This window comes from Candida pseudojiufengensis (assembly GCF_024610245.1).
Source record: "Candida pseudojiufengensis strain CBS 10847 chromosome Unknown scaffold2, whole genome shotgun sequence".
NCBI classification, from domain to species: domain Eukaryota; kingdom Fungi; phylum Ascomycota; class Pichiomycetes; order Serinales; family Debaryomycetaceae; genus Lodderomyces; species Lodderomyces pseudojiufengensis.
In genome coordinates, this window is record NW_026261524.1 from 298,302 (window position 1) to 310,602 (window position 12,301).

At 29.0% G+C, this 12,301-nt stretch overlaps 6 protein-coding genes across 6 annotated transcripts; 2 read left to right on the top strand and 4 right to left on the bottom strand. All coding sequences in view use genetic code 12, as the record gives it.

Moving 5' to 3' along the window:
- Nucleotides 1-256: 256 nt before the first annotated feature.
- Nucleotides 257-1,192, top strand: KGF55_001030 (transcription initiation factor IIA large subunit; the record flags this gene model as incomplete). The annotated part of the gene is made up of 1 exon (XM_051755563.1): nt 257-1,192. The coding sequence occupies one exon, from the start codon at nt 257-259 to the stop codon at nt 1,190-1,192; it is 936 nt and encodes a 311-aa protein (XP_051616072.1).
- Nucleotides 1,193-1,321: 129 nt separating this feature from the next.
- On the bottom strand, nt 1,322-5,221 carry BEM3 (Bem3p; the record flags this gene model as incomplete). The annotated part of the gene is made up of 1 exon (XM_051755564.1): nt 1,322-5,221. One exon carries the CDS (start codon nt 5,219-5,221, stop codon nt 1,322-1,324), a length of 3,900 nt encoding a protein of 1,299 aa, XP_051616073.1.
- A 692-nt stretch (nt 5,222-5,913) lies between these two features.
- KGF55_001032 (HOS3) lies at nt 5,914-6,297 on the bottom strand (the record flags this gene model as incomplete). Its single annotated transcript, XM_051755565.1, has 1 exon — nt 5,914-6,297. One exon carries the CDS (start codon nt 6,295-6,297, stop codon nt 5,914-5,916), a length of 384 nt encoding a protein of 127 aa, XP_051616074.1.
- Nucleotides 6,298-6,555: 258 nt separating this feature from the next.
- KGF55_001033 (uncharacterized protein) lies at nt 6,556-8,799 on the bottom strand (the record flags this gene model as incomplete). The annotated part of the gene is made up of 1 exon (XM_051755566.1): nt 6,556-8,799. The coding sequence occupies one exon, from the start codon at nt 8,797-8,799 to the stop codon at nt 6,556-6,558; it is 2,244 nt and encodes a 747-aa protein (XP_051616075.1).
- Nucleotides 8,800-9,297: 498 nt separating this feature from the next.
- Nucleotides 9,298-10,455, bottom strand: KGF55_001034 (putative methyltransferase; the record flags this gene model as incomplete). Its single annotated transcript, XM_051755567.1, has 1 exon — nt 9,298-10,455. The coding sequence occupies one exon, from the start codon at nt 10,453-10,455 to the stop codon at nt 9,298-9,300; it is 1,158 nt and encodes a 385-aa protein (XP_051616076.1).
- A 1,115-nt stretch (nt 10,456-11,570) lies between these two features.
- Nucleotides 11,571-12,179, top strand: KGF55_001035 (uncharacterized protein; the record flags this gene model as incomplete). Its single annotated transcript, XM_051755568.1, has 1 exon — nt 11,571-12,179. The coding sequence occupies one exon, from the start codon at nt 11,571-11,573 to the stop codon at nt 12,177-12,179; it is 609 nt and encodes a 202-aa protein (XP_051616077.1).
- Nucleotides 12,180-12,301: the final 122 nt, after the last annotated feature.

Here is a 12,301-nt window from a genome sequence, read left to right on the forward strand (position 1 = left end):
ACCTATAAATATATTTTTGAATCGAGAAAAATTGAAACGAATGCACCACATTGATATTGACAACCAAGTCTCATAGCTCGTACGATTAGCAATTCCCCATCGATCATATCACCCTTGTACAGACTGTTTTTTTTGGATAAATCAACTAAAGACCGTACAATTTATTGTAAATTAATATCAAGAGAATTGCGTTCAAAATAATCCATCATCGTCAAGAATAAATTAAACGCGCCACTATATTCAATATCATTAAAATATGTCAAACTTAGAGGCGAGTAAACTATATGAAACGATAGTAGAAGATGTCATATCGGATTCAAGACAAGATTTCGAGAATATGGGGGTAGATGAACAAACATTATTAGAGCTTCGTAAAATATGGTGTGAAAAATTAACTCAATCAAAAGTATGTAAATTTTCATGGGATTTTAATAATGATGATGAACAGGAAGATGACGATCAACCACTACAACAGCAACAACAGGAACAACATCAGCAGCAACAGCAGCAACCACAACCACAATCACAATCACAATCACAGCAAGAAAAAGAACAACAATCAATACAGGCACAGACTTCAAATTCAAGTACAAACCCTGAAATAATTACGAATGAAACACAAGTTAAAGTTGAAGAAGATTCATTTAATGGAAAATCAGATTTTGATCCATTAAGTTACAATAATAATTTAGGTTTAGAATTACCGACTGTAACGAATAATTTAAATTCCAAGCCTAATAATGGTAATGATTTAGTTTTACCTAAATTGAATCAAAATGACGGTACATTTGAAATGACGATACATGTAAATAATCCCAAGAAATTTATGAATAAACTACAACGTTCTCAACGAAATAAACTACTGAAAAAGCCTAAGAAAAAATTTTATCAAATAGATGGAACATTAGATGATTCCGAAAATGATGATGATTTAGATGAAGTTGATCTTGATGAAGAAGATAGGGATATTTTTAATGATTCAGATGATATAAATTCAGATCTAGATGATGATTTAGAAAGTGATAAATCAGATGATGATGAAGAAAATCAAGAAGGTCAAATTATGTTATGTTTATATGATAAAGTTCAAAGAATTAAAAATAAATGGAAACTGAATTTAAAAGAAGGAATAGCTAATATTGATGGTAAAGATTATGTATTTCATAAAGCAACTGGTGAATGTGAATGGTGAATAATGTATAGAAAGAAAGGTTTTGTAATTGTAAATAATGGCTACGTAGGTTAATAAAATTTTTTACAATTCATATATATCATATTTATACAACTGTATATAAGAAGAAAGCAAAAACATTAAATTTCATTAAAATGTTGGAATATGTAAATCCAAAACTTCTCTATTATCATCAGATATAGGTCGATCACCATCATCAAATATAAACTCAAAATCAATTAAAATTGAACTTAAAACTTCTAAACTTAAATTTAAAGTTGGTACAAATACAATACAAACATTTTTTAAATTCATTCTATTTATTGAACTTTGTGAAATAATTGATTTTAAAAATTTAAAAATACAATAAGATAAATCATAATTGATTTTGGAAATTAAATTTGAATTTAGAATTTCTTTAAATTTAATTGATATTTGAGATTTCGAGTATGATGAAACCATAATTATTGAATTCATTTGGTTATAAGTTTCTGTTCCTAAAATTGGATTTGGTAATTCTCTAAGATAAGTTTTAAATAAACCTGATACTGTATGAATATCTGGTTTCAATGGACTTTTGAATAAATCTATATCATAATTAGTATTGAAATTTTCTTTTAATTGACGAATAGTTGACGCTGATCCACTTAATCTGAAAATTCCTTCTTCATAAATTGCTCCTGTTTTATTTAAATAGTCCAAACACCTGTAACATATACTTGGAATTTGTTTATTCATGTATTGATGATTCGATAAATCATACGCAATTTGTAGATCTCTACCAAATATGGACTTTGTAATATCATTACCTAAATCTAGATCATTCAAGTATTGTTGCATTGAATTTGAATTATCTTGTTGTTGAGAGGGAGCATTATATGTTGAGTTATTCGGAATTGAGGAAGTATTGGGACCATTAAGATAATAATTATTTGAAGCATTTAAATTACCTTGTGGTTGCTTGAGATTGTTGTAGTTTTGCTCGTTATCATAAATTTGTGACTTTGAAAACTGCTGTTGCAGTTGTTGATATTGTGGTGGTGGGGGTTGTTGAGGTATAACTGACTCATCAGCATTTGAATTAGTTCTATTCCTATTGAATGAGAAATAACTTCTTTTTTTCATTTTCTTTGCTTGTTCTTCATTCGATGTAGACGTTTTTGTTGATACTTGGTCACCATAACCATTTGATGAAAAGTTTGGATTGTTGGTATTATTGTTGTAATTGTTGCTGTTGTTGTTGTTATGACTGGGACTATAATTATCATACAGGAATTTTTTATCATATTCTATAGGTGTTGGAATGTCATCATAGTTTTCTTTCGATTTTTGTGGTGATGATTCATTTGATTGTGTTGGTTCAGTGAATTCAATTAATGCAGTAACCCAATCATCTCTTTCTTCATCTGTTTCCGCACAAAAGAAATGTTTGCTTGGGGTAGTATGTAATTTTGAAGATTTTGATGATTCCATAATTAAAAATGCATGTCTGTATCCTTTATCATCAGCTACTGAATCTGATGCTTGTCTTCCAATTTGTGCATTGGTCAATGGAATTGATTCTTGTAATTGACCACCTGGGTGATGATATATCTCAAGATAATTACTTTCGATTTGACACCATCTGATTTTCCAACTATTACCTAACCCTTTATAACGACGCACCAAAAACCCTTCTTTCCTTGATCCACTTTTGAAATCATCTAAAGGATTCAAGAAATCTAATGATAAAAAGAAACATATTTTATATAATACCATGTGTGGGATATGAGGCATTAAGAATACGGAATTAAAATAATTTTGCAATATTGATCTTCTATTTTCAATTTTGCTTGGAGTCGTTGATAAAAAGCTTAGTTTATCGGGCAACGAGCCAAGTCCGAAAAATTCCACAATGGGTCGTATTTCAGAATCAAATGCAATTAATTGGGAAAAAGTCTTTCGTATTCTCCACATTTCTTTATTTGATTCTCTATCATTTATAGTTAATGTGATTTTTGGATCTTCACTCTTTTTTGATGATTGATTATTTGATGTAGATACATGGATTGTACTAACAACTTTGATGAATATTGTGTGAAATTCATCAGGCTTGATAAATAATAACGATTCATCCATATCTGTTTTTGGTGTATGCAAAACATTAAAACTTGAGCCACCAGGAGTATAAGGGCTTGTATTGTTTACGTTATTAGTTGAAGAAGTAGGTGTTTGATAATTTGGTCTAGAAAAACTCAGCTGCAGATAATTATTTGCTTTCGGTGGATCCTGGTTAAATTGAGGTGGTCGATCATTAAACGACGTACGGCTCAAATCATACGGTGGATCCAATTGTTGTTTGCTCTCTTGATAAGTATTTGACGAAGCGTAAGGTTGATTGACGTTCACATTTTGATAAGGCTGTTGCTGATTTGGTGGATACGATGCTTGATTATAATTATTAGGTTGAATGGTTGATGCATAATATTCTCCATTATTTTGATGAAATGAGGAATTTTGTTGAGTATTGAACAGTGGAGTAGCATTATAATTTTTAGCACTAAAACTAGGTGATGCAAACTCATCAAATTTTGTATTTTCACTGAATCCATCTGGTGTGACTGCATATTGTTTACTTGACTCATCACTAAATCTTGGGATTTCTTGACTTGTAGGAGTAGTGTATGAGGACACGTTTGATTTAGAATCATTCTTCTCGCTGAATGCTAATTTTAATGATGTAGGAGGAGCCAAATCTATTGTTGGTGAAGGATGCGAAGAAGTTGTGACTTCTTTGTTTGTTGTTTGTTGTTGATTATTTTGTTGGTCGGAACCAGGTGGTTTTATTCTAGATGACATATATGTGGAAGCAGCACTTGAGGTAGATCTTGTCATTTTACTATTTGAATATATTCTATTATTCTGAGATTGAGCTTTAGGTAAAATATTGTTATTATTGGAATTTGAAATGGTTGTATTTGACAAAGTAGATGATAATAAATCAGCATTAGATCTAAAAGAGTCTGATATTTGACTCAATTGACTTTCAATTGTATCATCAAATTTAGATGCTGAATCGATGGAGCTTACCGTGTTCAATGTATGACCAAATTTGTTCAATGATGTTTCACCAATCGTGGTATTACTTTGATCTTTGTTTTCTTTTTCACTATCCCTTGATGTTGCAATGTGTAATCCTTTATCCGAAATAACGGAGGTATCTATATCTCTATCAACTGTTCTTGAGGACAAATTGCTTGCATTTGAAATTGAAGTAGGGAGTTGTGAAAGTGAGGTTGATTTTGAGGAAGATGATTTTATAGTTGAATTATCAAAGGTATCCTTCTCAACTTCTTTGCTAAAATGATTGTTAATATTGGTCGTATTGGTTTGATTAATTCTTCTACCTGATCTCATTGGAATTTCTTGAGGAGAATTCGATCTAGCACTATCATCTGTTTTTGATATAGCTCTGGGTATTTGGGATGAAGAGGATGATGATGAAGGAGTCAGCAATGAGGGTTCTTTCATATATTTTGTTTTGTTATCCTGAGATGACTTTAAGTCCATTTGATTCTTTTGCTCCTTAGTCTCCTTTTGTTCCTTTTGCTCTTTTTGCTCTTTTTGCTCTTTTTGAAGGTTTTGCAATTGTCGCCTGGGTGATGGTAGAGATCTTTCATTATTTTTGACAGAAAATGATGTAACTTGCTTTGGAGTTGTGATATTTTCAACTAAATTCGAGGATGATGAAGAATTTACTAAATCATCTTCAAATAATGATATTGATAAACCTAATGGTGTCTTTTCTGGTGAAGAAGGTGTGATTCGTGGTAATAAAGGTTCATCATCCTGTATAGGTATGGATCTCGTCGAATCATTTTTATTTGACGTGAGTTTATTATTGGTTTTAAGTATAGTTTGATCAGTTATTGAACCATTACTACTACTACTAATTTGACTACTATCTCTGTTTAATAACAATTTGACTTGAGATTGTAAATTCAATATTAATTCATTCTGTTGCTCAATAAATTTTTTTAGTTGTTTATTTTCTTCAACCAATTGATCCATTATATCTGATGTTTACGCAATTTATATGAGTGTTGTGTAAATGTTTATATTATATTATGTATTATAGATCTTCTATCAGTGTATCATTATTTTGGTTGTAGTAAGGTGTATTTGTTTGATTTCGTTAAGCTGGGGTTTGGATATGGTTGGTTCAATGATGTGATGCTATTGTAAAATAGTTTCAAGTATTACTTGTTGGTGGTATTCTTGATATTATTGTTTGATTTTTTAGTGTAAAATGTAAATTTGTGTATGAACTAAAAAAAATTAATTTTGATAATCAAGTTGTACAGTAAATTTATTAACTAATTTTTTAATATGAATAAATATATCAAAGAAGGTTAAAGTTTATTATCTACACATTATTGAGAAAACGAAAAAGCAAGATCTTGAAGGGACGTCTTTCATTAAGTGGGCATTCCTTGGAGGAGAAACTAACCCTTTTTCAAATTAATTTGAAGAAATCGTTATAATATCATAGGGATACACGATCTATTAAAATACGATCTGTTTAATAGACTAAATCGATCTTGTTTCAATTTTGTGTAACATCATTCAAATACGGCTTACGCTCTAACCATGCTACCAAATTTAATACAATATTCTTAACCAATTTAGGAAACAATTATATCATTCGACTTACTGATTTTGAGGGTTTATAAAAGAATTCTGAGTATGAGTTTAGATATAAACTACGTCAAAAGAAAGGTACAGACAAAGCACTCATCATCAATGTTTTTTGAATTATTCAAAAATTGATTCGCACGATTTAAAATTGCAACATATTTTGTTTGATAATGTTTATAAAATTCATCTTCATCTTTCCAATGTTGTAAATGAACATTCCATATATTTAAATCATGATCCATAATACAAGTTGAAGCATTTTTGATATTATCTATTGTAGCATATCCTAATTCAGTAGGATAAGATTTTATATCATGTAATGAAAAATATCCAACTTTTGGGTATGTTGCAAATCTTTTTCCATAATCATTTCTGGGATTCAATTTTGGATCAATCACTTCATCTTCATCTTGCTGACCATATTCATCGGTCCAACCAGCCCTCTCCATGCAAATCAGTTGCGACCCATTTCCATACCAATTTACCGAGCTATTAAAGTATCATTCTGCTGATTTTGAAGGTTTGTGGAAGATCTAAGTACGAATTAAGATATACGTTTTGTCAAAAGAAAGGTGCAAACAAAGTATTCATCTTCAATGTTTTTCATTTCTATAATGCTATTTTCTATTTGTGTAATCCAAGTTAATTTATCTATCAGTTGTCTCTAAATTCTATGAGCAAATGTATACGGCCCAATTGTAATTTTTTCAAACTTTTTTATAGTAAGATCTAGTATGTCTTGAAATTTTTCTACCATTATCATCATAATTAATTTCATTAGATTTTTCATCCTTTTTTGTTGGACTTTCAATAATTCCCATATTACCAACACTATCCATAATTTCTTTAACCATCTTGTTCACGGGTTTATTATTATCCATTTTAGATCGTGAATTATCAAATTCTTGTTTCTCTTTATCTTTTGTTTGATCTTTATATATATAATTTGAAGGTAATATTGCATTAGGCATCATTGATCTACCTAATTTAATCACTTCATTAGCCCATATAGTAATATCTGTTTTAGGATTCTTATATGGTGTCCAATTCTTTTTACATCCTTTTATTAATTCTTTAACGACTTGTTCAGAACCCCAAGAATGATTCCATAATATATCATCATCATTATTTAATCCAATCAAATGAGAAAAAATACCTGTTGTTAATGCTCCATCGCTATACCCACCTTCTAAGAAAGATATGACTTTACCATTTGTATGAATCTTAGCTAGTTTTACTACATCTTTTGTAAAAGTAGAATAAAAAGATGTAGGTACATTAATACCATGTCTTTGCATTTGAGGATTTTCATATTCTGATGCGTCAAACCCTGCGCTTATTATAATTAAAGGTTTATATGGTGGAGGTGGAGTTGGTTTTTCTAATTCATGTTTATTTCCGCTGTGTATACTACTTGGGGATTGTCTTTTATTATATTGATTTAATTGATATAAATATTCTTCAAATTCTTCTTCATATTGTTTCTTTGAGTTGTTTAAAAATTGATTCGCACGATTTAAGATTGCAACATATTTTGTTTGATAATGTTTATAAAATTCATCTTCATCTTTCCAATGTTGTAAATGCACATTCCATATATTTAAATCATGATCCATAATACAAGTTGAAGCATTCTTGATATTATCTATTGTAGCATATCCTAATTCAGTAGGATAAGATTTTATATCATGTAATGAAAAATATCCAACTTTTGGGTATGTTGCAAATCTTTTTCCATAATCATCTCTGGGATTCAATTTTGGATCAATCACTTCATCTTCATCTTGCTGACCATATTCATCGGTCCAACCAGCCTTCTCCATTAAAATCAGTTGATTGCCATTCCCATGGTGCAAATCAATGTCTAGTACGGCGCAATGTGTTACACCATATGTTTCAAAAGCATATTCGATTCCTATGAACACATTATTTATCAAACAAAATCCACTCGGTAAACATGCATGACTATGATGACCAGGAGGTCGTATTACAACGAATGCTAGATCATGGTTTTGATCATTATCAGTTGTCTGTGCTCCATTTATTTGAGGAGGTGAAGATGGTGTTTTAAATAAGCAATCAACTGCGGTTTCAATTGTTCCAATAACACCTTCAATTGCAGTTATAGTTTTCGGATTTAAGTATATATCACCAGTATTCCAATCTTCAGGTACTTCAATCTCATCATTATTCAATTTATCATAACTCTCTAAACATAATTCAAATAATTTTTTGGGCCAATTTCTGCCATGAATTTTCCTCACATGTGAAGAAAATATTGAACTTCTTTTAGTTGAATTTATTAATTTATAATAAAATGGATACATCGTTATAGCAGAAGCTACTCCGATACAACTTGATAGTAATCTTTGAGGTCTTTCAAAAATTGTAGATAAATATGATTTTGATACCCATTTTCTACCAAATGCATGTTCAGCACTATAAGGACTTAAAATCACTAATGTTCTATCAGTATCATTTTGAAATCGAGGACTTTCTTTATTAATATGAGGATTTGAAGCAATAAAATCACTAAATGAATTATTATATTTTGTTAATTTTTCATCAATTAAAATACTTGGTTTTAAAATTTCTTCAAATTTTGAATCTAAATTTGAATGTTCTTCAAATCCAGGTGATCCAATTTTTTTAAAAGTTGTACGTGTAGGTAATAAACTATATCTTCTTTTAATTTTAAATTTTGGTATTTGTTCAGATATTATTTCATTTTCTTCTAATTCATTTATATCAACTATTGAAGTTTGATCGGTTGATATTCGAGTATAATTCAATATTGAATTATTTGGTAAAACTGTATGATCTATAGATATATCATTATCTTCTTCATATTCTGTTGTTGTTGGTCTAATACTTAATGTTGTTTCAAATGCTTCTATTAATGAATCTTCACTATCATTTTTATGATTGGATATTCTACCTCGTCGTGACATAAATTTCTAACTCTAGAATAATTTGTGAATGATAGCTATTTGGCTGTTAATTGAATATTGAATATTGGATGTGAAATTAAATAATTTTGCAATGAATGACTTAAACTTTTAATGGAAAATCTTTGATCTATAGAAAATTAAATTTACGAGATCATACAATAAAAAAATAAAAATGAAGAATCAATATTTTATAAATTCTTTCTACGCGAAAGCAAAATACTGGGAGCGGAACTAACTGTGATGAACTGTGTCAGTATCAGACGCATAATAAATTCCAAATAAAGTTGCTATAGATCAATGACTTTAGCGCTATAATTAGTCTTTCTTGAAAGGGTTAATTTTTTGAGGTTATGTGTAAAGAGGTAATTTTGAAATTTACGATTAGTTCGCGTTAATTTGTGTTTCAAATGTAAATGAGTGTAAAAATAATTTACAATTTTTATGGGGAAATATTTGATCAAATAAATCTGAACGTCTCATTGCATTCCATCTATAAACCTATCCATTTAATAGTTTAGTCAACGAGATCATTATTGAATCTTCAATTTTACAACCTTGTGGAATATTCAATTTAAAATCAAACAATTGTAGAACCAGATCAATACCACTAAATATGGTAGATTTTTCATCATCTTTATTAAAACTATCTTGAATAGTATTATAATTTCCTAATATTAATAAAACATTTTCATCTTTCTTTAAATCAGTATCCTCTTCAATGGATTTTAAATTTTCAAGTATTCCTGAATTATCAACCTTATTGAAATAATCATCACAATTAACAAATATTGTTTTCGAATAACCTGATTCAATTGGTGATCCAGTAAAAACTTTATTAAATTGATTTGAATTTATCAATCTAACATAATAACCAAAAGATGACTTGTACCCTGTTAAACCATATGCTTTTTCAGGGTTAATAATAGTTTGATTTTTTAAATCCACTGTTACCCTTGAATATATGGGAATTTCTCTTTCTATATTAAGTTTTAAAGGTTTTGATTCTCCAATATTTACATATTTGCTTACTTTAATCTTATGTGGTGATTTAATTTTTATTCCCTTTTTATTTTTAATTTTTGGAGTTTCTCTCGGTATTATAATTCCTTCTTTAAAGTCTTTAAATACTGAATTATTTGACATGAATGGTAATGTAGTGATTTTGGGTAATTTAAAAGCATATTTGAATTTATTTAAAATAAATTTAAATTTTTTATTTAAAGTTGATGAAAACATGGTTTTAATTAAATATGGAGGAGTAATAAAAAATTGTAGTAAACTAGCTAGTAGTAATCCATCACCTTGTGCATCATCATCGTCTTGCTCACTTTTGGATTTTGATTCGTTGTTTGAAATATTTTCATTGAAAACAACTTTATTACCAATTTTAACTTCTTCTTTGATCTCTTCTTTCTCCTCGCTTTTTCTATCTTCTGGTACGTTGATTACTATTATCTCCAGTACATTATAAATTAAACAAGCTTTGGCAATTTGATATACTATAAATGTCTTTTGCTCCAAATTGTATGCATTCTTATTTGAAATAACTGTAGATGGTATACAAATTGAAATTGATGCATGATTTTTTGATTTAGTTGGCTTCTTGGTTGGTTTTTCCGTTTCTGAAGTTTTGTATTCTGCTTTTCTTTTCGCCATTTCGACCTTGTTGAGTTGATGGGACTATTAAATTTACTGCTAAATTCTTACTTTCTAAGTATGAGAAGCTCATCAATATATTTTTTTTATTAGACATTTACGAGTTGAAATTTTGGGTGCTACCAACAAAATCTGAAACAAATAATTAAATAATAGAGAACAATCGAAAGTACTTCCAAATATTGAGGTTTAATTTAAATAAATCTGAGGTCTTGAAAATTATGTCTATACTCAAAAACGCTTGTTTTAAAACATCAAGCATACCCATTGGCAAAATACAAGTTGAGCCAATTAAAAATTGGATCCATAATATTAAGATGCACATAGCTTACACCAGAACTCAAAATATGTATTTTTGAATGTGAAAAGAAATTTCATCTGCTAATGAAACATTCCTAAAACAAATTTTTCAGGTACAGCATTCGAATATGTTTCACAAGTTTGTTATTGAAAAGGGGGAACAATTTGTTAGTTCAAAAATATGGGAAATTTATTATATTTCCCTTTCCAATTCGAATTTGGTAATTTTGATTCATCCAGTTCTGTAATAATGCATTAATTTCATGCATCATTAAAGCTTATAAGTGTGATTAAACATAAATTTTGGAGATTAGAGACACTTTTTAACAAAATTTTGAAGTTATTGCAGATTCGATCGAAATTATTATTTTCTAATGCGAGCTTTAGCGACCAAGCAAAATCACTCAGTGTGTGAAACATTTTAAATTTGAAATTTCTTTTTAAATTTGCTACTATAATAATCAAATTAATTGAGTTTGGCGTTTCAGGTTTTGAAATTACTTGTGTGAAAAATTATTTTTTAATGTACGATTATTACTCGATTTGGCTGCAAAAGGAATTTGAATACAGTGTAAAAAAGTTTTTTTTTGCAACAATTGAAACAATCGAAACAATACAAAAAAATATTTTTTTGTTTCAACTTCTATAATTTTAAATAATTTACTAATTAACAAAGATATTCAAAAATGGGGTAATACGTTGAATATAAATAAGGCTAATAATCTCCATCAATCAGTTTTCATTTTTGTTTTATCATCAATCAAATACAATCAAAGTAACACTACCAAATAATCTCAATTGCAATTACTTAGAAGATGAAATTTTCAACCACAATTTTATTCACACTCGCTGCTGCTTTAGTTGCTTCCGTCCCAATTGATCCAAATTCCAACACAACCACAACTACATTATCAAATAAAATTCAATTAGATGGTCAAGAAAATTTACGACCTGAAATTGGTGATGCTTTCATTGATGAAACTGGTGCATTATGGGTTTTAGAAGGAGATGAAACACCCACTGAAACAAATGATAAAAGGGATGCTGAAGCTGATGCAAGAGTCATTTTTAAGAATCCAGCAGAATTTTGGAAAAAATATTTTAGTAATAATGGTAAATCAAAACCTCATTATACAAGTTATGGACCATTTGAACCTCAAAAAAGAGATGCTGAAGCAGATGCAAGAGTTATTTTTAAAAATCCAGCAGAATTTTGGAAGAAATATTTTAGTAATAATGGTAAATCAAAACCTCATTATACAAGTTATGGACCATTTGAACCTCAAAAGAGAGATGTTGGAGATAATAATAATGATGTTAATTCTTCAAATAATGGTGTCCATCTCCCATATTTCATGTACAGATTGGATCCAAAAACAGGTCGTAAATATTTTCTTCTTCCTTATTATGAACCACAAATTTGAGATCACATTTTTGAATCATGGTCTTTAATATTTCAAAATTTTTGAGACATATATTCAATTACTTTGGCATTTTTTATACAGCTTTATAGTCTAGCATACTTTTTATTTATTTATTTATTTAG